The 24,349-nt window shown below is 39.3% G+C and overlaps 2 protein-coding genes across 9 annotated transcripts in view; one reads left to right on the top strand and one right to left on the bottom strand.

The window, feature by feature from the left end:
* Nucleotides 1-24,349, bottom strand: part of LOC124223730 (hemolymph lipopolysaccharide-binding protein-like) — a 187,612-nt gene that overhangs the window by 11,867 nt on the left and 151,396 nt on the right. Inside the window, exons 5-6 of the transcript XR_011177560.1 lie at nt 4,945-5,359; nt 4,147-4,596 (exon numbers count right to left, since the gene is read on the bottom strand). The gene's annotated coding sequence lies outside the window, so the exon portion shown is untranslated. Of the gene's footprint in view, nt 4,597-4,944; nt 5,360-24,349 lie in introns of the transcript that reaches the window.
* On the top strand, nt 1,856-12,819 carry LOC124223377 (DNA damage-regulated autophagy modulator protein 2). Of its 8 annotated transcripts, none has more exons than XM_046635252.2 (8): nt 1,856-2,455; nt 2,954-3,084; nt 6,240-6,542; nt 9,259-9,380; nt 11,378-11,625; nt 11,749-11,887; nt 12,273-12,424; nt 12,680-12,819. In XM_046635252.2, the coding sequence occupies exons 3-8, from the start codon at nt 6,460-6,462 to the stop codon at nt 12,776-12,778; spliced, it is 843 nt and encodes a 280-aa protein (XP_046491208.1). In that variant the 5' UTR covers nt 1,856-2,455; nt 2,954-3,084; nt 6,240-6,459; the 3' UTR covers nt 12,779-12,819. The 8 variants fall into 8 exon arrangements, with proteins under 8 accessions (XP_046491208.1, XP_068993674.1, XP_046491206.1 ...); XM_046635253.2 differs by lacking the exon at nt 1,856-2,455 and adding an exon at nt 2,625-2,788; XM_069137573.1 differs by lacking the exon at nt 2,954-3,084 and having other exon boundaries at nt 6,243-6,542.

Raw genomic sequence — 24,349 nt, 5'->3', positions numbered from 1 at the left:
AAATTATAAAATTTATAAAGCAAAGTTGTCGTTAGCGCATTGATGAAATATACATATTTAGTCATGTTTTTCTTTCAAAAGAAAATTTTTTTTTTTTAATGAAAAATAAGTTAAATCTACTTTCTGAATAAAGAGAAGAGATTGTTTTTCAATGTTTCCAGTTACGTTGACGATCGTAATAAGAAATATTACATCAATTGTCGTATCATACGTTGATTGTTCGTAATTGACAATTGCTATGGAAAAAAAAAAAAAAAAAAAAAACGATTATTTAAGAAATTTATTTCTGGTTACTGCGTGCTTGCGTTGGAATTGAAAATACCAAGTTTTCTAGGAAAGAACGTAGCAGCCACTTTCTTTGTCAGCTAGCGAAGTCGAAGGAAGGACGCAGGTATACGAATTTTAAATAGGATCGGGAATTTTGGGCCTCGGGTTCGAAAGAACAGATGCCGATGCAGTCGTGGTTTGGCTTTCAAACAGTTTGCTTCGCCGTAGCTGAGTGTTATAAATAAATCTGTGACTAAAAATTTTCGCATGAGTATCAAACTTCCAACAAAAATAACTCATTTATAGCAAATAGTTAGCGAGAAAAGTACGACTAAAGTCGCGCCGTGTGAATTGAACGCCCGTGTTGCAAATTTTTTTTCACTCGCTTGCCAAACAACAGGTCGTAAACTTTTTTCAAATTGAAGTTTTTTTCACGCTCTTTTCATGTCCGTAATTAAATGTTACAAAAACAGTCGAATAAATGGTCAGTTCAATTTTGCAGCTAAGAGCGTATGAAAAAAAATTCCCTTCGTTGCAAAATTGAATTTAAAGAAAAAAAATAAATATGGATTCCGATATTTTACTGTGAAATTGTGACGTCGGATAACTCTTAGAATTGTAGAGGCCGATGTTTAGCTAATTTGTTTATAAGGCCATAAGTTGTAAACTATTCAACCAACAGAAACCAGCTTCCGCGCGAATTATTTATCTGTGGTAAAAAATAGTTAAATGTGACGGGAAGACGTTATTCTGATAAATACTCACTTTATTATTATACATTTAAAACGACGTAATTAATGGTTTTTCACCAATAACTTTTGATCTAATCAATATTTTTTCAATTCGCTACGTCTAGTAGAAAAGTGTCGAAGTTTTGTTCTGTGCAATTGAAAGGAAAAAAAAAATATACGCGAAAAACGTTAAAATCATAGTTTTCATAAATTTTTAAACAATGTTTCCACGCGATTTCAAAGGGCGGGATTATATAACATATATGTTCATGTACACCATTTTTACAACCCACGACAAAAAAGTTAGCTTACCCCAAGAACTTCGTCACCCAAAGTCGATGTGGGGAATTCAGTAAAATAAATTCTGATGCAGAATTGATGTACCGTACAGAACGTTTTCAACCGCACGTAGCTGTCATTTGGTTTTATCCTCAGGCGATTATTGCAATGCAGAGACTAGCTGCGGAATCACCGGCAAAGTTCTATCTTACCGTCGGTAGATAAGTCTCAAACTGAAACAGATCTTACACACACGTTTGTAGATTTCGGATATCGATTGAACTTGCAACCTCGTTTGAAAAAATCTCTGATCAAAAAATGGTAGCCTATTTTCTTTTCCAACTCCTGGGTAATCGCGATTATGTGTTTGAGATTCGTTGAAGTTCCAGGCCACGGTTGAAACCTCGCTGCATCTTGCGAGAGTTTTTATCGACCGAGTAGAACGAATCTTTGTTACAAAAGTCGACGAAGAGATGCCGGTGCGATGTCAAACCGTCACAATCAATTTATAAATCTAGCCGAGCGATAAACAACCGAGGCGCAATCGCTATTCACGATGTTATTTTTACCTCGTGCGGATGCAGTCGTCGTTTTCATTCCCCGTTTTCGAGTTCCGTCGGTAAATCGACATCTCGGAATATTTTTCACCCTGTCAAACATCGAAAGTATGAAAAGCGCGGGTTTTTTGAACCGGTTTATCGTAAAACCTCCCCAAAGTCCGAGCGAAAACGGCGAGATAAGAGGTGCTAAGTCAGACCGTGGCGTTCGAAATTTCGCTATGCAATTCGCATTTGTCGCGCGTCCGCAGTAGAACTCGCGGTGTTTGGTGCGATGCCAAGTTCGCAGCGCCGCGGTTCCGACATCGATCGTCCTCCGGAGAAAAACCGAGGGCCGTATTATTCGGTCTATAACAACTTCCCACGGCGTTGCAAAACACTACGGAACAACCGTCCCCCAGTCGACACCTCGAGGTATCCAAGTGCCGTGAAGTTTTCGAATAATAAAACTAGGCGACAAAGACCACCGCCCAAAAAAAGATATCGGGTTCAGTCAGTCAGTGATCAGTGTCCTCCCGGTCCGAAGCCGTGATATTCGAGTCATCGGCTTCGCTGCGACGCGACGCTTCGAATCCAGATCAGTGCCTCGTTCTCTGCAACGTTTTTGATTAGTTACAACAGGTGAATATAGACAGGTGTTTGATATCTCGATCACTCACAAGTGCAGTGTAGTGTGTCATCCTAATCCAAAGCTGCGCAACATCGTTGCGCCATTTGGTCTGCGTAATTCGAGCTACTCGACGTACGTACGTACGTCTGTTTCATTTTTCAAGAACGTCAGATCAGCTGCGCTGCATTTTTTTACCACTTCGAGTCAACGTCGTCTCGTATTATCTTATCTAAGCGCGCGAGACTTTGTGACAAGTCAGTTTACGTGCGTAGAATGGAATAGTTTTAGAATTGTTCGTTTCGGAATTGATACAGACCCTGTCGAATATGTTCACGTGATAAATCGTAAGATGTTATGACCGACGTCGCGACGTGTCATTTGTCTTGTAAATTCGAGAAAAATGTATTAAAAAAAAAAAAAAAATTACCTAATAAATTACAAAGTCAATGTTTTTACATTGCTTTACGTCATAACGTTGTATGATTTAAGACGTGGCTTATTTTCGGTAGGGGAGTGCCTCTACTTTATGTTTGATCCATCAGCGGAATGGTGGAAATGATGATGAGAAGAAAAGAGTGAGATGAACTGTGTGGGCGTACACGTGAAATAGCGGATTAATTGAAACCCGTGGGAAGGAGAGGTCAGTTTACAAACGATAAGGAGACTATACTGCGACAGATCATTTTAAGGATCGAAGCATCACCGAGATAAGAAGGCATGGGGGGGGGGGGGGGTAAGATATGAGTTAAACGTATGCCTAACAAAGAAACAAAAAAAAAAATAAATAAATAAATAAAAATCGTCATATAAGCGCTTTTCTTTTGTTTTTACAGTGGCGTTAAGCACTTAATTTCGTGCCAACTGACATGAGAGGGTCGTTGAAAATAGAATTAATTTTTGCCGGATCGAAGTACGCGCACTATTATTGACAAGAAGATAGTCGATCCTTTGACAATCGCAATTTGTTAACGTACATTCGACGTTTGGCAACGGGAAGTGGCTATTTTTGATCGGAGACAAAGAAGCGAGTTCGCGCTTAGCTACACACGCATCATTGTTATTGTTAGAAAAGAGGTCGGAGACGTGTAGTTGGAGTTAAACTTTCGAGTTGCCTAATGTTTAATCGTAGGAAGCTACGATAAGATAGATTCTCTCGCAGCGTAGTATGGAGCGAAAATAACTTCCCGGATGTGAAGGATGATGAGTTTCTCAGTTTCATACCGATAGTTATTATCAGGAAAGTCTCGTTTGCGTTTAGTTTCGTCGGTTAATCGCGCGTTCCCACTTTTTATCGACTCGGTCGAGAGAATTTTGAAAACGGGAAATGAATTTCATAGGAAAAGTATATTTGAACGATAGAACCTGGTACGCAGGACTGATGACTTGAATTTTTACAGCCTTGGAAACTTGTCATATACAACGCAGCCATTATGCGGTTTACGTCGCGGATAGACTTTCTTTCTTTTTTTTTTTTCCTCTGTAATCTTGATACGCGTGTATAATATTTCATCGTTGCGCGTGATTGGATATTAATTACACTACAACGTTCGTACTCCGTAACAGTAATTTTCCTTATCTCATACTTATTATTACACTTTCCGTGTACGCTGATCATCAGCTGACAATTTATTGTAGATTAATTGAAACGAAGTCGCAGCGTTGTTTCATTGTCCGATGAAAATATTCGGTTGCAAGGGTGAAAAAAAATGTCAATCGTTCTGCGATTCATCGAACGAGTTTATTGGCCCTGATCGCGATCCTCGATATATTTGCGTATTTACTCAACTCACGAATTTACTTGGAAATCTTATATTCACCTTTTCGAATCTGATTGTGAATACAGCAAATTATGTAACGCCTTACAATTAGCTTAAAGTCATTAACCTGCCTGATTTCATCCATTCTTATTACGCCTTCGCTGATACTTTACACTTACTGGAAAGTGAAATATTCTCGTCATCAGGGTATCCAAGAAAATCAATTTCAGGATTTTCGTTTCAAAGTTTCTATTGTTTGATTCAGATTAAATTTAGTAATCTGTTGCGTTAGTTTATCATAAATTGTTTCATATTTTTCTCCTCTTCGCGCAATGTTTCATTTTCTTCATCCGCTTCTGGGATTTTATCTGGTTACGTCGTCTTTCCTTCCTCCACTGTAAACGAAGTAGTCTTAATGATAATCTGGATAAGCCGCCTTGTATTTTAAATATTTTTTCGAATATCGAATGAATACCTTCCAGTATCTTCGAGGATATGACAAATATCATTAACGATTCACGCTCGAAGTTTCATTTCAAGAAAATAAATTTTCGACTCGAGACAAAGTTTCCGGGGCGTTTCAAGTATTAAGAATTCATTCATTGCCGTTTCCGTTTCCGGAATTTAGACAATGACCGGAGACTTTGCGTCGCGTAACAGAGCGCTGAATATTCGCGGTTTTCCCAACGGACGTTAACACATCGTATATGGAAGTGGTGACTGCACGCGATAAGTTTACTTACTTTTGCCTCGGTAGTCTGGTGACAATTTTGCAACCGTTGATATCAATTTCTCGTTCTCCTATTATTATTATATAACTATTCGTGAGCACGGTTTTGTACGCTGTGAAATTTTTTTCCAGATCTAGAACCTCCGAATTTTTTCCTTTCTCAATTTGAAAAGCAGGAGATTAAAAAGTGTTATATTGTTATAAATAATTTCATTCATCTTTAAGGAAACTGATACGGATGTTCATTTAAAGTGCAATTAAATTCCAGTCATATGAAATTTTTACGAAGATTAACATCAACGTAGATGAAAACTTGACAATCTTTTAAAAAAAGGTAAATTTTTCGTATGCTGTGAATAGTCTTTATTTTCCGCGAATATTTCCGTGAATCCATGAGTTCTTCTGGATCGATCCAAGGAAGGTAACACCTGCAAACATAAAACAGAATCGTATTTTTAGACACCAGATAAAGTAATAAACACGTGACGAAAGAAGCGGCGCAGAATTTTACACTAATAAAAAAAAAAACAAAAAAAAAAAAAAAAGAAACTGTGCGAATCGATGAACTCGTCATAGTAAAAAAAAAAGAAGGAAACTGCACATTTATGTCGTCTGGCGTGTACGAAGGTTATGATCGTGTTTATGATAATTGGGAACAGCATTTGACCGTGAGAATTTGCGAATAAGTATCCAGTGAATTCATTTTCCGGAACTTGATGGAAGAATCAGCATTATTATGGGCATTTCATTACGAGATATTCGCATATAATATAGCATTCGTAATATTTATACATTCGCAAGCTACGATGATTCGATTTCGCACTCCAATTACTGACACGTTCAATATTTAATTTTTTAAGGCGACGTTGATATCGATGTAATGATTTCGATCAAAGAAAAAGGAAACAATTAACTAAATTGAGTATAAATAATAATAAAAATAAAAAAAAAAAAAGCAAATCAAAGAAATAAAATAGAAAAAATAGTATCCTCAAAAAAATAGGCTATCCTGAAATTGCATTTAACGAATCCACAAAATTTTCTTACCACTTCGAAACGGTTCAAATTAAAAGCTCCATTGTGTATTTAAAGGTGTCGTTTAATAATTCCAGTAAATTTTTTTTTTTTTTTTTTCACACACATTTCTCAATATCGCGTGTTAATCTGAAAAATGACGAAACGTGCGAAGATTTCTAAGTAAAATAAAGAAGAAGTTGTACCGATTATCAATTCAATAATCTCCGGCGTGACAACGACCGGTGGTGGTTGAGTGAGCGGAATTATAACCGCGTGTATTTTACTTCGCAGAAGGATCCACGGGCAGGCAAGTCTGCGGTTCGGATTGAAAGTTCAACACGAGCCATGGCAAGGTTCGATAACGCTTCCTGGAGATTTTGCCGCAATAGCACATGAGTGTTCGGTGCCTCTGACAGAGTAGCTTCGGAGCTTGAGTCGTGAAGAACGATTTAGACACGCGGTCGAAACGCGACGAGTATCACCGGACCCTGTTTCGGGCCCTTCCACAGCCATGGAGATCGAAAAGACCCTCGAGAATCTTCACTACGTTCCGATATTCTTGTTCATCCTCATACCGACGACCTTCATCGCCACGTAAGTTTTACCTTTCAAATCGGCACCTTTCGAAGAATCTTTGGAAATTTACACCAAGAAAAATTTCATTCGTTACGGTAATTGGAAAAATTCAGTAACAACATTTTGTGCTATCGTCGATCCTTTTTTGGTTATTGCAACGCAAAATCAGTTTCTGAGGTTTACTCTACTTTTTTAGCTAAACAAGGCTTCAACGTCAATTTATTAATTTCAAGGACTGAACGGTACCGGAATTAAAAATTTCTCTCAGTGTACGCTGTTTCAATACAAGTGTTTTTCAACTCGGAACAATCGAGCAGATTCACAAATGCTTTAAAACGACTTAACGCGGATCCATCGAAGTAAAAATGACGCCAAACTTAAGATGTCTCACAAACTGCATACTTGAAGTTTTCTTCAAAATTTCTAATTTATATTACGGTGTATAATTTTAATTTTTGACGTAGAAGTGATTCGACGATTTTCTTTTCCATTTGAAAACAATAAATTGTCGTAACACGGGATGTAATTGCATATCAGATCGACAGAGACAGGTATAAAACGTGACTGGGAATTTTTTTTTATCATAAACACCGCCGCAGTCTTCTTCTGCAAATATCTAAAGAATGTATGGATCGACTTAAGACTTTCAGCTCGACTTGGAGTCTAAAAAAATCTATTGCAATTTCTCAACTCGACCAAAGAAGAAGAAGAAGAAGAAGTAAAGTTTATCAAAAAACAATAGTCAATTACAACGTGCGATCGAGTAATGATTTCTCACAGCGTTTTTCAATCTTGACCGATTAATTCGAACTTGCGAAATACTTCCGATAAGGCAACTTTTTTACTACCAAAGAACAACTTCACGTAAGTTTCTCAACGAATTCTCACAGCTGTTATAAAACAGATATCCACGAGTCATATTATTATGGGTGCCTACTTTGTAATTCGAGGGCAAACACTGCACATTGCTTCAAATGCATACGTATACATATCCATGGAAGGTAATCAAAGTGCGTGTGTGATTAGTCGAAGTATAAGTCGAGTTGCCCAACCGTTCGCCTCTCGTTTAATGACTCTAAGGTTCTTATTAAATCTCAGGGTTTCGTCAAGGTCTTTTTCATGCAGCTTGAGCTGCTGCTGCACACGAATCAAGCAGGCGTTTAATTACGGATTAGAAAAAGTTTCAGCGATAAAACTCCCGTGACACGATAAAATCTACTAATTACTCAGATGCACCGAGTAATAAATAACAGCAATAAAGAGGCTGACAAACGTACCTTCTTTTTTTTTTTTTTTTTTCTCGGACCACAGAGAATTCAGGTCAATAGAACCAGACGGTGCCGAATTGCTTCTTTATTGTCATCGTAATCGTTAGCGTATACTTTTACCCTTTTCTAACCGTTTAAATACGTGACCGTTTGCACTTTGTTTAACGTGCCTAAGTACACACTTGCAGACGTAAATGCAAATTATTCGCTGTGTTTATACTCGTAAGAATTTCATTAACACCACGGCACGTTTCACCAAGACGTGATGCAATACCTACTTACCAATCCTCGACACACGTATAAACACGCATACGTGTTTATACATACATGCATATCGTATACGTCGTCAGTTAAATTAGATGAAATTTGATTACACAACGTGTAATAGGATTGTTCAATTATTCGCAGTGCTGCAACGGTTTTCGATTGTTGAAAGGTTTGAAAATCCACCACAGGATAGATTCACGGATACTACGCGATTTTGTACATCCCGCAGTAGATATAAAAGATATTTTTGGCAACGGTTGAATACCCTGGCACTTATTTCTCATCGTCATTGTTATTATTATGTCTGAAAAATTACGCGGAATCTCAAAGGATAAAAATCTATGCGCGGTATTAAACGAGTCGCGAATCTTTTTTCTTGTTTTTTTCGCCCCCATTAAAGACGTTGGAGTTGGACTGAAGGAATTATAAAAAAATAAAAAATAAAAAAAAAATAAAAAAACACAAACACCAACAAGCAGAGAAACCAAAAGGAAAAAGTGACGCGGAGTTACGCGAATAAGAAAAACAAGATACTTGAAGGAAAAAAAAAAAAGAAAAAAAAAGAAATGATTTATCATGCACTTCGGGCTATTCAAGGCTTACCTGGGATTGTTACTCTCGGTTTTAAATCCGTCGATACGATAATATTCGCCGACAATGTTTTATTCTTTATATTATTATCGGCATCTTTCGCACCTACGTAACAGCAACGATAAACACAACCTAAGATTGCCAGAATTCTTACCCCAACTTGACGCGATGTTTGCTGTGTCTGATAATGATTCAATAAAGTACATATTTGCGAATTCATCATTGTATAAATAAATTTTCAACAATTGATATCGTATCGCTTATAAAAACACTATAATCGCATTAGTATCGATGAAAAGTGATCAAAGATATGAAATTACGTACAAACTCATCGCACGTTATACCTAAGCTCACAACTTACGACACCTTGATTAAATGGATATAAATTCATTCTAATTCGGGTTGAAAGAAGTGAGAAAAAAAAAATAAAAAAAAAAAAAAATAATAAAATATGCCACCTGGTGTCGAATATTCATTAGGCAGCTTCTTTACGGCTTGAAACTTGTGTTTTTGGTGTTTCGAATTCGTACACGTCAAGATTTGTAAGACAACAACTTTTTGTTGTGAGAATGATAATTTCGATAATACATGCTCTTGTTTTATTGCAGATACATCATTGCCGTTACGTTGGGACACGTGGAGGCGGGATTCCCTTATATTTCAGACACGGCGACTTACCCGCCGGAAAGTTGCATCTTCGCTCAAATAATAAACATGGCAGCTGCGACAAGTGAGTAGAGAAATATTGGATAGCCGTTTACTTTGTGTAAACATCATTAAGACTCGTTCTATATTAGGTAGGATCAAATTGACATTTCGAAAGAATCTCATGGGCACACTGAGCGGTAACCGGAAATAAAAATTTCTCTCAGTGCAATATATTACGCGATCACCGCCGAATTATTCACCTTGAACAATATTGTACGTTAATTAATGCGCTCGGTAATTATTCAAGTACGTAAAAACATTGATATTTGATAAACACGGTCCAAGTCGCATACGTGATCCGACTACCACACATGCGATTTAAATATTGTGTAACATCTTGATATGCGCGTACTTGGGCAGTTAAAGATCCTCCCACAGTCTATATCTTATCCACGAAGCATCTTCTAAGCATAACGTAGTTCTACAAGATGTTGCTTAATTTTTACGTGCATAAATCTCGCAATCACAACTTGACAGTAATCGTGGAGAAGGTTTTGTGACCTTAAATCACAATGATGATAATTATTTGCCGATATGTTTACTGGTTCACGGAAGCCTTGGAAGTGAGATGACACTGCGATGCAAGGTCAAGACTTAAAGAGAGAGCGAGAGAGAGAGAATGCAGCCTTCGGTCGATCCATTCACTGATCCGACAGTGAGGCTCGGCTTGACGTAACCGCGGGGTCTTTGAACCAGCCGTATTACCGATTAGGAAGTAGTTAACGTCCGTTTCTAACTGGCTATAAAGTATCGATGAAACGGTACACAAGCGTGTATAGACGAACATAAATTGCCGCTTGTCACAGACGATGAGCGATTCCGATACGTGACATAGTGGGAAAAATGAAGAAGCGCCAATGCTGGAACAGTACCAAAGTCATCTCCGAAACTAGGGAAGGAGTGCCATGTACAAAGTCGAGCGAATTTGTCACTTCACTTAATGATCACGAAGTAAGAACTTTAAACGGACCTCAAGTGTCGACTGACTTACACAATGAGGTTGAAGCTGGTAACGTTACTTTAACGATGCATGTTTCGGAAAATCGTTACTTCGCAACCTTGGGATTGTCTGAAATCCAGCAAGTCAATCGTAACGAAGAAAATGTGTTCATATTTTGGAAAGGAAACTTCTTGGAAGTTCGTATAAGATTGTAGAAAGATTTATTCCATGACATTTGGTTACCTTAATGTTACTAACGTCAACATGGTCTTCCTCAGTTTGCTACTTTCACACCAGAAATAGACTTGATTACGTCTAACTCGCTACCGGATCATTTTTCTCGGCAACGGTACGAGGGTGACGCGTCGAATTGGCATAAAAATTCTAAAAATATCTGTCGATGTATATCCGTTCCCGAGAAGGTGTGAACAGTTAAACGATTCATTGTTTGTCAGCATCGGTATTGCTTACTGCAGTTGAACAACTGTTAGGTAGATTTTTTATTGTTATTATATTTTTACAATTATATTATTGCTCCCATTACCCGTTTTCTCAATGATTCTAACAGTCATCGGATGATTACGCAATGAGTGGGTATAACGTTACATTCTTCGAGTGTATTATCTCCGTATTCAAGTGGTTTATCGGATTATTCAATGACCGCAATTTATTGGTACTCACATTGTTTACTTGCGAGAAAATGACTTGGCGAAAATTTCACTCATCACCGCTGGTGTAGTAAACTCGATGAGATGATAAGGTGTTTATCGGTAGAATCGATCCGCAAGTGGATGAGGTAAATTGTTGCTAAAATTCCGTGGTAAGCTACATCATGGGCTCACTCAGAAGTTCCATGAATTTATTCTGAATTCAAGACTTTAAACTTTGACCACCGATGAATAATCCACACAAACCGATTCCGACTCATAATAATGTCCAAAAGTATGAGAGTCCTTGAATCGAGCACCGCATTCTCACTATCCTTGACATTTCTACGACTTCGATGTATCGTTGTCTATTCCTAGTGTGTAAAAGAGTAAACAAGCTCCTCGCTGATCTCTGCTTCGTTTGTATTACAGTGTGCGTCGTTATCTACATACGGTATTCTCACACCAAGGAACTCTCCAGCTCCTACCAGTTCAACGCTTCGCTGCCAAAGTGGAACAGGGCTGCTCTGATCCTCGGCCTCCTGACGTGCCTGGGATTGTCCATGGTCGCAAACTTCCAGGAGACCAATGTCATTGTCGTTCATCTGATCGGAGCGCTAGTCTGCTTCGGATGTGGAACGGCCTACTTTTGGACCCAGGTGAGCCTCGACTTGATCAAGGTCAGGATCAGCGTGCTCTTGCAATAATAACCAGAAGCTTCCGACCATAAGTTCTTTCTTCTCCCTTTGTGCCACTTACTTTCAAGTTTGATTCTAAAGCTTTGGGTGATTCGCTTTTTTCAGGTAGTCTGCTCCTACTATCTACATCCACTGGGGTGCTCGATCAAGATTGCGCATCTTCGTTTGTCCCTGGTAGTCTCATGTACAATCCTGTTCATCATCGGCACCGTTACTGCGGTGTTGGCCCGTCTGAACTATCACGGTTAGTCGAGAGCAAGGTGTTGGAAAATATCCAGACGAGCCGTTTTGCAAGCATTTTTTTTTTTTTTTTTTGATCATAAATTCCTCGCGTGAACTCAACCTTCTCGCATAAATCTGCACCGGTTTGTATGCGAGAACGTAGTGGAAGGTTGATAAATAATTCAGTGGGTTGATTTTTTATCAGCTCCTTGAATGAGTCGAATAACCGATATTGGATGTTCGGGTCTTTGAAACCAACATGCATTATGCAATTATGTATATGCAGGAGACGAACTTGTGGCCAGTTTTGCGCACCGTTTAACCTTACGGTCACGCTGCAATGGGCGATGCTGGACAGAAACGAGATACCAAACTTCACAGTTGATAATTCAGCATGATGTTTTCAGGTAACAATCCCAGGAAGTGGTACAAGGCAGATGGCGGTTGGGAACTGCACATGGCAAGCACGGTTGCCGAATGGCTGTGTGCCGGATGCTTCTGCGTCTACATCCTTACCTTCACCGACGAGTTTCGAGGCGTTCAGCTGAAACGACCGAAGGTGAGCCCACTGGATCCTCATTACTTATTCATTAAGTTTTATCGCAATAGAAACCGCGGTGACAATGGCCAGGTAGCCGGAGACACGTGAGCAGAATCCCGAAGCTATGATCGGATTCTTCGATCAGGAACGATAAATATACTCTGATGCACGCTACGCACGTATATAACAGTTGATGATGATGATTATGAGGAAGGTTGAATCACCGAAGAGTATTAACGATGATTCTAGTAACCACGGAAATATCTTCCGCAGATACTGTTTAAACCGTGTCGCCTGAGGACCAGCAACGAGGTATTGAACGAGAGCCAGGACGAGGTGCCACAGCCGAAACCGCCAACGACGATCATTTGATCGGGCAGAAGATGGGGCGGCGGTCAGTTGGCGAACGGTATGGCACATTCGCCGGTGAACACACCTTGCCCGAGCTACAGAGCCCAAGCCTACGACTTCCTGGACGAGAGGACCTCGGTCGATCACCGGGACAACTACAACTCGATGATAGGACGTTCGCGGGTGCTATGCCCGGTGGAGATCCACGTCGACGCGAGTGTTGAGAACGCGGAAGGAGCAGACGGGTCCCGGAGGAACCTTCTGAACCTGGACAGCGATGACGAGAACATCCTCGGGAGCCGTTGCATGTTCCTTGAGGGTTCCCAGAGCTCGGACAACACCCCGGAGCGCGCTACCTACCCGGACGCGAATAGCCACAGCAACTACAACCTGCTAACCGAGGACACTCACAGCTTCGATTCATGGACCAGGAGAATTCGGGCGTCGCACAGTTCCGAGGCGAATAGCCATTGCGTGTCCATAGCCAACAGCCACGAGACGTACCGTGTGCTCTCCGAGAGCTGTAGCGACTGTCGGACCGGGCCAGAGGCCGAGGAAATTTCGGTTGAGAACCTTATTCCGCGGGACGAGGCCAACTACGAGATTGCCAACAGCCACAGCAACTACCAGGTCTTCTACAACAGCCAAAATCGATTCGACCTCGCATCTAGTCCGACGCGCAGCGACTCCAGTCGCACCTCAAGGTCCACCGAGGAGACCAGCACCACATGCGACATCGAGGAGTGCCTTGTACAGATTGAGGAAAGCCTGCTCAACATTGAGCAGAACTTGCTCCAGGTCCAGGACCTTGATATTCCGGAGCTGAAGAACCTGCTGTACAAGAGTCCAAGCATCGAGCGTAGCTTGTTCGAAGTCCAGGACCTACTTTGCACGGAGAACATAGAGTCCGTTAAGCGCGGGCAGCTGTTCTCATTCACATTCAACGAGGAGCGCGACGAACTCGTCAAAATCTCGGGGAAGGACGTGACGCCAGATTCCGATCACGACACCTTTACAAACGACGACAATCTCTTGCAGTTTAACGATGAAAAGCCCTTTGCAAGCGCTCCTCCGAATCTCGGGGAACTCGTCGGGACTTGTAACTCAACGTTCTGCGGATCGAACGACAAGAATGTTAACTTCATACCGAATAGTCTGAGCAAGACACCGACGAAGGGGCGTTTCAAGCAGGCAGGGAAGAACATTAAATCCTACTCGATGAACAGCGGGGACTTATCGTCGAATTACGGTGAGATAAATGACAATTTGAACAGCAGGATCGAGGACAAGAAGTTAGTGGAGAGTAAGAAGTGCCACAGTAGGACCAACTCGCTGGACGAGAACGAGATGATGTTCCAGGTAACGGGTGACCCTTGCTGGAGGGGCAAGTCCTCTTTCGAAAGCCTTCAGTTCAAGGGTGAAAACGAATGCGGTGACGGATATCTAGAGATCAACGTCAAGGCGAAGTCGGACGATACGCTGGACAACAAGTCGCTGTACGGGAGAAAGCGAAGCGAGCAATCGAGTCGAAGGTCGAGTCGGAAGTCGAAGGAGAATCGGCTGGCCGAAGTCGAGGCGAAGACCGACGAGTTCCGGCGAAAAATCGAGAGCATAATATCAAGTCGACAGTCGGCATTGCCGAGCGGTGAGAAGGCTAGGAAGAATTCAAGGTCGAATATAGGCGTCGGTAATGTGATGGAGACGCGGAAAAACTCCCAGGAGAGATCACCCAGAATGAGAAAAAGCTCCCTGGACAAAATCACCGCCGGAAGAGGAAACTCTCCGAATGCAAAACCGTTCAAGTCAAACAGCTTCGAGAAACGGAAGCGGAAAAAAACGGGCCGCATTCAAAGCTCTGACAACGCCGCCCTCGTTCCGAGCAAGCTGATCTCTTTGTCGTTGTCTCTTCTTCTCGCAGCGCTTTTACAGGCTGTCAGGTGCCTCACTGATCTCGTCGACGACGCCTTCAGGTCCGTAAGCTACGACAGAAATGGACTAATGGAGTGAAGTTCATCGCTCATGTTTTTTCACTCTATCACTTCATTTTTCATCATCACTGTTCGCCCTTTTGGACTTTTATTTTTTCGCACATTTCACGTGTCGACCATTTACGGTTCGACTTTGCATCGTGACGTTATCGAGCTTTGATAAATTTGATAATTGCGTTCAGGAAAGTCTAAGTCTGTTATACCTGTATGATAATTATGTTATTGCGCACATGCGTAATGTCAGTGAATGTGATTTTATTATAATTCAGTCTCTTATCGATTTTTCACTTCCGCAACACAGAAGCTATGCATTATGAACTAATAATTTTCGATCAGTTCGATATTTTATGGGGTGAAAAGACAATTCTTTTGTTACAGATTTTCGTCAACTCGTTAAGTTAGATGTCTGGTTAATATTTATTTATTTTAACCAAACGCCTCTTCGTCGTAGTTTGAAAAAAAAAGGAACAAATGGTAATTTTTATTTGGACTTATTTTCTTAAGACAAAGCCAGGTAGGTCCGGAATTTTTTTTCGGAAAAATTAGTGATCGACGTCGAGTAGTTGCGAATACCCTATTTTTTCAGCTAAAAGTAATAATATTACCCCAGCGCTTGAGACTTATCGTAAGTCGAAGACTAGTCAAACCAAATATATCGTGAGAGTAAAATAATTAGGTCTATAATATACCTCGTCCTAGTTTCATTAATACACGTACAATTATCGACTAGACATAAGTATGACGATCGCTTATATATATCGCGCTATCATTTAGACACGCATTTTCTCAAGCTTGAATAACGTATTCCGACACCCGCGTAATTTTTAACAAAAGGTATAAAAACCAATTATTCTATATATATAAGAGCCAACAAGTTAAATTGTCCATCGTATCGTCGAGTCACATCGACGATTCCAATTTTATCACTCTCCTATTATATACGGAATAAAATATGGACGATGACATTGCATGGCTATGAATGAATGAGAATATCGTGTGTGATAAATTGAATAGTTAGCGCTAAATTCGACGAAATCGGGAATTCGACTGGAAATATTCTAAAATTATCTTATCAAACGTAACAATTATAATGCTTGTAATAAACTATGCGAATTGATAGAAAATCAATTAGGAAAATCTAATTTGATTTTATCAAATTTTGCGAAGAAATGGATTAGTTAAGGATTGAAATTATAATGGCCTAAGAAAAAAAGTAGTTTATATCGTACGATAAGCTTCCGCATAGTTTTTGTATAAAGATCAGAATAACGTCATTGTACAATTGTAAAACAGAATAAGAAATAAGAATCAAGAGAGTTCGGAGCTCGTTTAATCATTACTATATTTTGCGATGATTCCGGCAATTTTACGCATAAATCGTGCATGAGACATATTATTATTATTATTATTATTATTATTATTATTATTATAACAGTAGTAGTAATTCAGGTTCTCGTTCCACCATGTAAATTATTGCCATAGAATGTATAAAACGCAATGTGTAAAAGTTAGGTAAAAAGCAAATGATTACTAATTTTTTAAAACATCCTTGTTTTTATGATATTGAAGACTGCAATTTCAAAGTAACGACACATCTTAAAAAAAAAAAAATCTTCATTCTTCGTAATTTCAGAATTATCAGAAATTCACTAAACCATTTTTGAAACTTAATTACTGCAATGTCATCCTCACATCGCGTATGAGTGATTTTTGCCCAATGATTCGTTGCGTTAGGACGTTACAAACTTTGACGTCGTTTTCTTTTTTGTGTTATACGTAAAGAAAAAAAAAAAAAAAAAGTCTGCATAATGTAACATAATTGTACGACGTCATTTTACGATAATTTTCAAACATTATCAGTATTGTGAGAAGTGCATTGGATACGTGAGAAACAAGAGTATGTTATTGAATATTACAATTAAAAATAATACTAATATATACGTATGTAGGTATATATATATATGTATATATTTATATACATATATATATATAAATATTTTCGAAAGTGCCTAAAACTAAAATAAAATTATCGATATCAAAAGTGTTATAATGAAATAAAGATCGTGTGTGATTTTCAAGGTGCGATGATCGTAGCCTTACCCCTTCATATACAATGTGCGTGAATTTATATCCTCGCATTTTCAAATTCACACGAAGCTTTATACGACTTTTATTAACCCCCTTGCCGAGAACGTTTATTGTTAGAGTCCTAATTTCAGTCGTATATGGAGGTATGTGAACTCATTGAGGGAAGATAGAAAGAGAGAGAGAGAGAGAGAGAGAGAGGGAGAGGGAGAATAAAGAATAAAATATACGTCTATATCGAGTGTTATTTTTATCTCCGTTCAAACATTTGGCTGGAAAAAAAATCGGATTTTATTAGGCCGTTAATTTTCTAGATTGACAGCCAGACAATCCGGTTTGCTATCCAACCGCCATTCGGCCCGATTCCATTCAAATTCACAATCAGTCAAATATCGATATGGATAAATAAACTCGGGACGAGGCGTTCGAATGTTTTGTGAATATTTCATTTCTTTATTTATTGTTTCGATTCGTTTGATGAAGCAACGTGAAAACTTCGTTCGCAGGATTTATGCTCAAGGGAGTTGGTTGACCAAAAATCGATACCTTTCATTTATTTTATTGCCACATGGCCGTACATTGAGAATTCATCGATTTGATAAATACTCGATGCATGACGATCTTGGAATAAGATTAATAAAAAGTGAGGTTTGAAATTTTTTGAAGACACTTTAAGGATGACAAATCTGTGTATCAAAGGTTCGAAAGCTTCGACGTTGAATTCAATTCAAGCAATCAACACTTCAACGTTAAAGAAAATTTCATACCATACATTTTTTTCCTAGAAAGGTCCGATTGTCATTAATTGCGATGCAAATTGGTTCATTATTTGAAATTTGTTTTACATAGCTGTAAAAAAGATGTTGAGATCATTTTTACAAAAAATAAGTGAAACAAAACTACTCGGCAAAAACATATGGAAGACTTAAATTTTCTTTACCAATAGTATTTCTGGTTGACAATGTTTTTCCACATAAAGAAAGAAGAGATTCTTATACCAAAATTTACCGGTATAATAATTAAACTTCATTTTCACTTTTCAAACTCCGATTTCATTGTTTTTTCATAATTTGTTATTTATTCCAGCATTCTTACGCCACTTCGTTTGTCTAGCTCCCCTTTATTTTTATTTCAGGTAAAATTGAAAAGACCGTTGGCGTGCCGGAACGGCAGGATTTCATGGCCTACTTTTAGCTCGAGGTACGGAAAATTACAAAGATCTTTGTCCTCCTAACGAGGCTATTTGTTAAGAGGAGCAAGCGCGCGTTCCGTCCCTCCTCCTCACCCTTTGTTCGGGGGTTGTGAATTTCATCACTTCGTTCAAACGATTGCGCGTATATTAAGAGCCTTTTTATTAGCAAGAATAAGTTCGGCTGCACGCTGGGTACCAATTAGTTTCATCGCCGCCATCATCATCATCATCATCATCATCATCATAATTATCATCGGCTTGATTCCACGTTTAAACTTATACGCGTTAAAACTCATTCAGAAAATTCGGGTTTAAAAGGAAAAACGTTTTTAATTATACATGTAAGCCAACAATTATATTGTTAGGAAGGAATGAAGATTAGGGTGATAATCGACACATGTAAGATGCAGTTAACAACTGAAATATTAAAAATATGTACAAATTAGTGAAATACAGAGATATTACCATTTACTAATAATCTTATAGCTAACCTGAATCTATACAATTGCCGATAGCAAACCCTTGTATACATCAATATAATAACATTGATGCTAACAGCTCGGAGTCTTGTTACATACTGACTCTCACACGCGTGTCAATAAGCGACGCAGCCAAGCTTGATTACGCACAAGCTTACATATACATATACGAAATATTTTTTTTTATTTATTTATTTTTTTAACAAAATTTCGGTCTTAGGTCAACTCTGAACTGCTGTTGTGCGATTGATTGGGGAAGGTTGACGAATAACCGACGATTTATACAAGCAGCTAAAAAAAATACTGTAGTTTTATTTTTATTCTTAGCCTTTAAATTCGATTTTCAAAAATCGTCTATATTTCTTTAGCTTTACACTCGTTTCACTCGATGCAACGTTCCTCAACTTTTTTTACACGATGATTTTGAAACGGCTTGCTAGATTTTTACGAAATCTGGCATAACGAACAACATCATAGTGAAGTGAAAAGTAAATGATCGTCGCGAATTTTGTTACCTGCTGAACATGTTGAAACTCAAACTATACTAAATCTTTTTTTAAATGTGAAAATCTGAAATTAAAAATAAAATTAGCAACTTTCAGTTGTGTATTCGTTAGTTATTTGGAAAACTTTAGCGTATCAACAGCAGCGATTTAAAATCAATTCGAAAATCAATGGGAAAAGGGTTATCACCCCCTTGAATGATTTGAAACTTTCAACTACCTACAGAATTCCAGGATTACAATCAGTTTTTAAACACCGAATACTGACCTCGCTATGAGACTGAAATAACTACAAACTCTGCACAGTTTTGAGTGTAAGATTAACACAAAGAAATCGACAGTTCCTCACACATTGAAATAAATATTCATTTTAAATTTGCAAAGTATTCAGGCTTACGTTACGGTACTTAAGAATACGAGGGTTTGATTTTCGATCACGTTTTTTACCATCGCTACTGTACAGAGGACGATTCCCTTGGCTTGAAAGTTGCGAAGTGAATGTTGGAAGAGGCCAGCTTACGATCGCCGAGGGTGTAATACGACGACGAAGAAAGAAACCCTGATAAAGTTAACGGCTCGGTTGATTTTCGTTGGGAAAGAACAGAGTCCCGTACAGCGATATTCGGTATCCGCAAGAACGTAATTTACGTACAACACGTACAGAGGTATCGTATGTGAGCCGATGTTTGCTTGGGGGAAGGGACGAAAGGGGGTGAGTGAATTCCTTCAAACTTTTACGAGTAAATACTCCATTACCGTAATTCAATGAGCCATGAAGAGAGACTCTCTGCGACAGCAGGTTCGATCCGTGCTCCCGCATTAAAGCGCTACGTACCCTTCGGTATTTCGCGTTATTAATATATACAATAACCGTTAAAATTTTACGTCAAACAGTTTACGCCCTCGCTTCGGTCTGCGCCGCGGATATTAATCGTTTAATGGTGTCACTCGCTGCCAGTTTATGATCGCATTTATACTCCTCATGTCCGCGCTGGGCGGCGCCCTTAGACGGGGTAAAATATTGTACATTTCGACTCGCCATTTTACCCTCTACCACTCGGCTGTATTCAATTCGTTGAAAAAATCTGATGAATATTTCTCCAATTTTTTTATTTATTTATTTTTTTTTTTTTTTTTCATGGAATTATTCAAGAATTTCTTCTCGTGAATTTGTGTGATATTTTTATCTTATCGAGACTTTAATATTACGAAAATTCTGTTAAATTTGTGTTGCGAGTTTTCCTTCGATTCATTCTGGATGATTTTTCTCGATACAGACAATTCGAATTAATATCATTTACATCGCTTTTACGACCAAGCATTACAACTGTAGATAATCTCAAGGATTCTAGGATTACGAATAATATCCAGAGATTGTCGTTCAGATTATTACTACTACAGGAATATACAACGAAATTTCTTCTACGGATCTACATATTTACACGAGATTATTATAACATTCAAAGAGATTACGAATATCGTATATATATACGCTGAAAAGTTATGCTTGTAATAATCCTTTGGGATGAAAAAATTCCTTCGAGACGTAGATAAAACAGGAGTACTTCAAAAGACCCCTTCATTTAAAAGTCTGTACACAAAAATTTTAATCAAACCCGGATAAAAGTTTCTTCGTAAAACTCGTCACAAAAGAATCTACATATTTAATTACCTTGAGGATTACGAATCCAGCCACATTTATCCAACTCACAGGTTAATCTTGTGTGTTATCCTGGTCACGTATAATCCTGTATCACTGTTGATCAGAACGAATCAGCTTTATTTTCACCTCAATCACATTTAATTTATTCGCGCTTCATTGATTTTTTAGAGATATTCAATCTCACAAATTGCATGCTGCGCGAATGATTCTTATCGCGTTAATTAACATTTTCAAATGCAAACTACGAAAACTGCCGATTTTAGACGTAAACGAGAAACCGAGTATCCGATGTTATCGTTACAACGTTCGGCGATCGACTGACCGAAACTTCGTTTCTCGTCTCGTTAGTATTTACCGATTCTTCGCAAGGCGGAAATTCCCGAAGAAGCCTTTCGTCTTGTCGCGATTACGCGGAGCTGATAACTTTTGACTCGTTCCCAGACATTTTTGACAACGAATCTGAAAACAGGAATGTTTTGGTAAAGAATTCATGTTCGATTTATATCAACGCGTTGCGGAGTTCCGGAAACAATGGCGGTCATATTTCGATCTATTTACACCACCTCGCGACTTTGGCCAACTCGTTTGACAGTCGACGAACGAATACCGCAAGAGTGAGTATTGAAGTAAGTTTTTCTCGCCTGGCACGAGTGGAAAATGTTCACAACCTCTATTTTTAATCAACCGTATAGCGAGCGCGGGCTTTGAATAAAATAGAAGTGCCTATGACGTCACGGATGCATTAGGGGAACTCGTTTTGAAAGACGAGAAGAGTAGCGTAATGAAAAGCATTTCCCGTTTCTTTGATTCAACGTTTGCGTCTCTTTCTACGATGATATTTCCATCGGATCTGAATATCGAGAAGCATTTCAATAGGGCATACAAGCCGGGAGTTATGCTGGCAGAGGTTTAGGTTTACCAAGGTAGTGGCGGGAAACTGATAGGAATAGTGAGGCGGATGAAATCGGAAATTCACTCCTATTGACAGGGATTGGCGGTTGGCTTTTCCTAGTGTGAGTGGCGCATACGTCGAGCTTCCGTTAATGTAGCGAGGATATGAGCCTGGGCGCAAGTCAGCCGGAAGCAAAGCGTCAGCGATTGGGATTGCCTCTGGATAGGAGGAACGCAAACAGCAGAGAAAGAGGGAGAAAAATAGAGAAACTCTCACGCTTCCGCAACGTCTCCTATACCTTTTAACCGTGTTCTGGGTCACTTCGTACGCAGTGTCATTCGGTTCTCACGCACGCAGCTTTGTCTGTCATCATGCATCACAGAGGTGAATGAGCAAAGAGAGAGAGAGAGAGAGAGAGAGAAGGAATAAAAAAAACCCTTAAATTATTCCTCAGCCGATATGAATTCCTGATCGATAACTCATAAATAAAACAGTACACGACAGCATCAACTTGTATCTTATCGGTGTTTTCCATCGCTCTGATACCTTAACAGCATGGGATGTAGGGTGATGGATTATTTCTTATTTCTGCAGACTCGATCCCAACGAAATAATACCTGCGTCAGCAGTTTATGAGTTGTGCCCGAATATGAACGAGACGTCCATTACAAGGACCTAAGAAAGCACTCGGAGGGAAGCTCCTCAGTCCCAAACTTCGTTCCAGGCTTTCTCAAGTCGATTTAACGGAGATTCAAACCATCCGGAATCAGTCGATCACAGTTCTTTTGTAATCACGGTGGTTGATCAGGAATGAAAGGATGAAGATTCTCCGTGATTATAACGAATCGAGTCTTCGGATATAAAGATTTTACTTGGAACTTTAACGAGGAGTTTGAGAGGAATGAAGAGGTACGCGCAAAATTTATTTATAAGCGTTACATTGTCGTACGGTTAAGGGGACAACGAGTGCCTCTTTAACGCTACCTAACCTAGCTCTGAACGCGGGAAAAGACGGTGCCAAAAGGTCGGAAAAGAAGCGCAGGGACTAGGAGGTATGAAAGGTGGTGTGGAAGGCCGGAGGCGAGGACTGATGAAAGATTCATGTCAGTCGAGTTTTCTACCTTGGTTCTCTCATCTCGCTTTTCTCACGTCCGGACAAAAACTCGTCGTAAATTCGCCGTCTTAGTCAGCGTCCACCTTAAACCACAAAGGGAGTTTTCAATTCCCCCTATATTGAAGTACAGCTCTGACCCCCGAATTGCACGTCCAGGATAAAAATAAATCCACGCGATAACCTCGCCCAGTCTTTCGCCTTCATTCTCGGTTCGTTATTAATTTCGTTCCAACGCGAGGGTAATTGAAATTGGCAGTGATATTACACCGGCAACGCGAGTCAAACAGAAGTCAAATCCCACCTCATAAAAGAAGGTAGCTGAAACGAACCTGCAAAAGATGAAAGCCGGGAAATGAACAGCTGCAAAGGAACGTAAGACCGGCCAGCATCGGCCGAGGATTTATTATTTCTCAGGTCAAAGGTCAGCGGGAGATTGAACGTGGAGTCTTTCTCGAGTTCGCCAAATTCTTTCGGACTTTGATGGGTGGTCCTTTTGCAGACTCGGCTTATGTACCTTTAGCGGACTTCGCTGTATGCGATCCCATTCGGAGTCTCATTTCATCCTGACGTTGGAAAACTTGACACGATGATCACTTCGCAGGTTTTCCTAGTCCGATCGAATATACCTCAAAAAATATACGGAGAAAGTAAAGCAGTATATAAAAAACCGGGGGGTTCCGTAAGAACTTGATTATCTTTTTTTTTTCATAATTTTTTGTAATATTACTAAAAATTAACGAATTCCCGAACTTTTCTTTCACTTGTGCTGCGAGACTCTGCTTCTCTCCAAATTTCACGATTCTAGGTAAACGGGATGGTTTTAACGAGTTAGTTTGTCACATGAATACGGCTGTATCTTTTCATTGCGTTGACTTGAAAGCTCGAATTTTTTACACCTCCAAGGGACCGTAGACTTTAGTATTATTAATTTGAACTTGATGCCTGAACCCGTTTCTGAGAAAAAGGTTCTTGACAAACTGCAGACAACAAAGTGATCCTACCGGGGTTCCGTTTTTTTTTTTTTTTTTTTTTTTTACCTTTTTAGGTACGTAACCCCAGAAGCTACGCTCATATCGGGAAAGTAATTAGCATCAACCGCCACATCCGAAATCTCGCAGGTGTGTGGCTCGAAAGTAAAACCTAAAATATTATTCCCTCGGGTTTTCGTCGGGCGAAACATCGTTCCGACGTCTCTACAACGTCAAAAATGTATCGTCGGACGGGGAAAGCAACGGTACAGCTTGTTCGACACGACGTTTCCCAGAGTATTTTCTTTTCACCCTTTGCCCAGGCACGTCTGACTGCCTCTGCGATTTATATGCATATGTAAAACGTGTGGCACATACATCTACCAGAGATTATATATTCCTATATCGTAGCTTTAGGTTAAAGTATATCATACATTGCTCAGTTTCTCATTTATTATTTTTTAAACGTTAAACAAGCCCCGTATTCAAATTCATGCTTCCGCTTTCTTAGCATGAAATTTTTGTTTTGCGTTATTACTTTGAGAATTTCTTAAATTCACAAAATTTCGAATCATTTATACGCAAGCTAAAACGTTTTTTTAGCACCTGTTGTACGTCATTAGCTTGAGTTTATAATTTTTACGATTCGGGAAATTATCGTTTTTTGTAGGTATTACGTTTTTAAAGAAGTTTGACTTTTTTGACAGA

This window comes from Neodiprion pinetum, chromosome 7 (genome assembly GCF_021155775.2).
Source record: "Neodiprion pinetum isolate iyNeoPine1 chromosome 7, iyNeoPine1.2, whole genome shotgun sequence".
Taxonomy (NCBI): Eukaryota; Metazoa; Arthropoda; class Insecta; order Hymenoptera; family Diprionidae; genus Neodiprion; species Neodiprion pinetum.
The sequence above is the reverse complement of the archived record's forward strand: the minus strand, read 5'-3'. Positions and strand labels throughout refer to the sequence as shown.

Coding starts and splice junctions, on each gene's coding strand:
- LOC124223377 (XM_069137573.1), top strand. CDS start 6,460: ATGGAGATCGAAAAGACCCTCGAGAATCTTCACTACGTTCCGATATTC. Junction 6,543..9,258: donor CCGACGACCTTCATCGCCAC/GTAAGTTTTACC, acceptor GTTTTATTGCAG/ATACATCATTGCCGTTACGT. Junction 11,626..11,748: donor TGAGCCTCGACTTGATCAAG/GTCAGGATCAGC, acceptor CGCTTTTTTCAG/GTAGTCTGCTCCTACTATCT.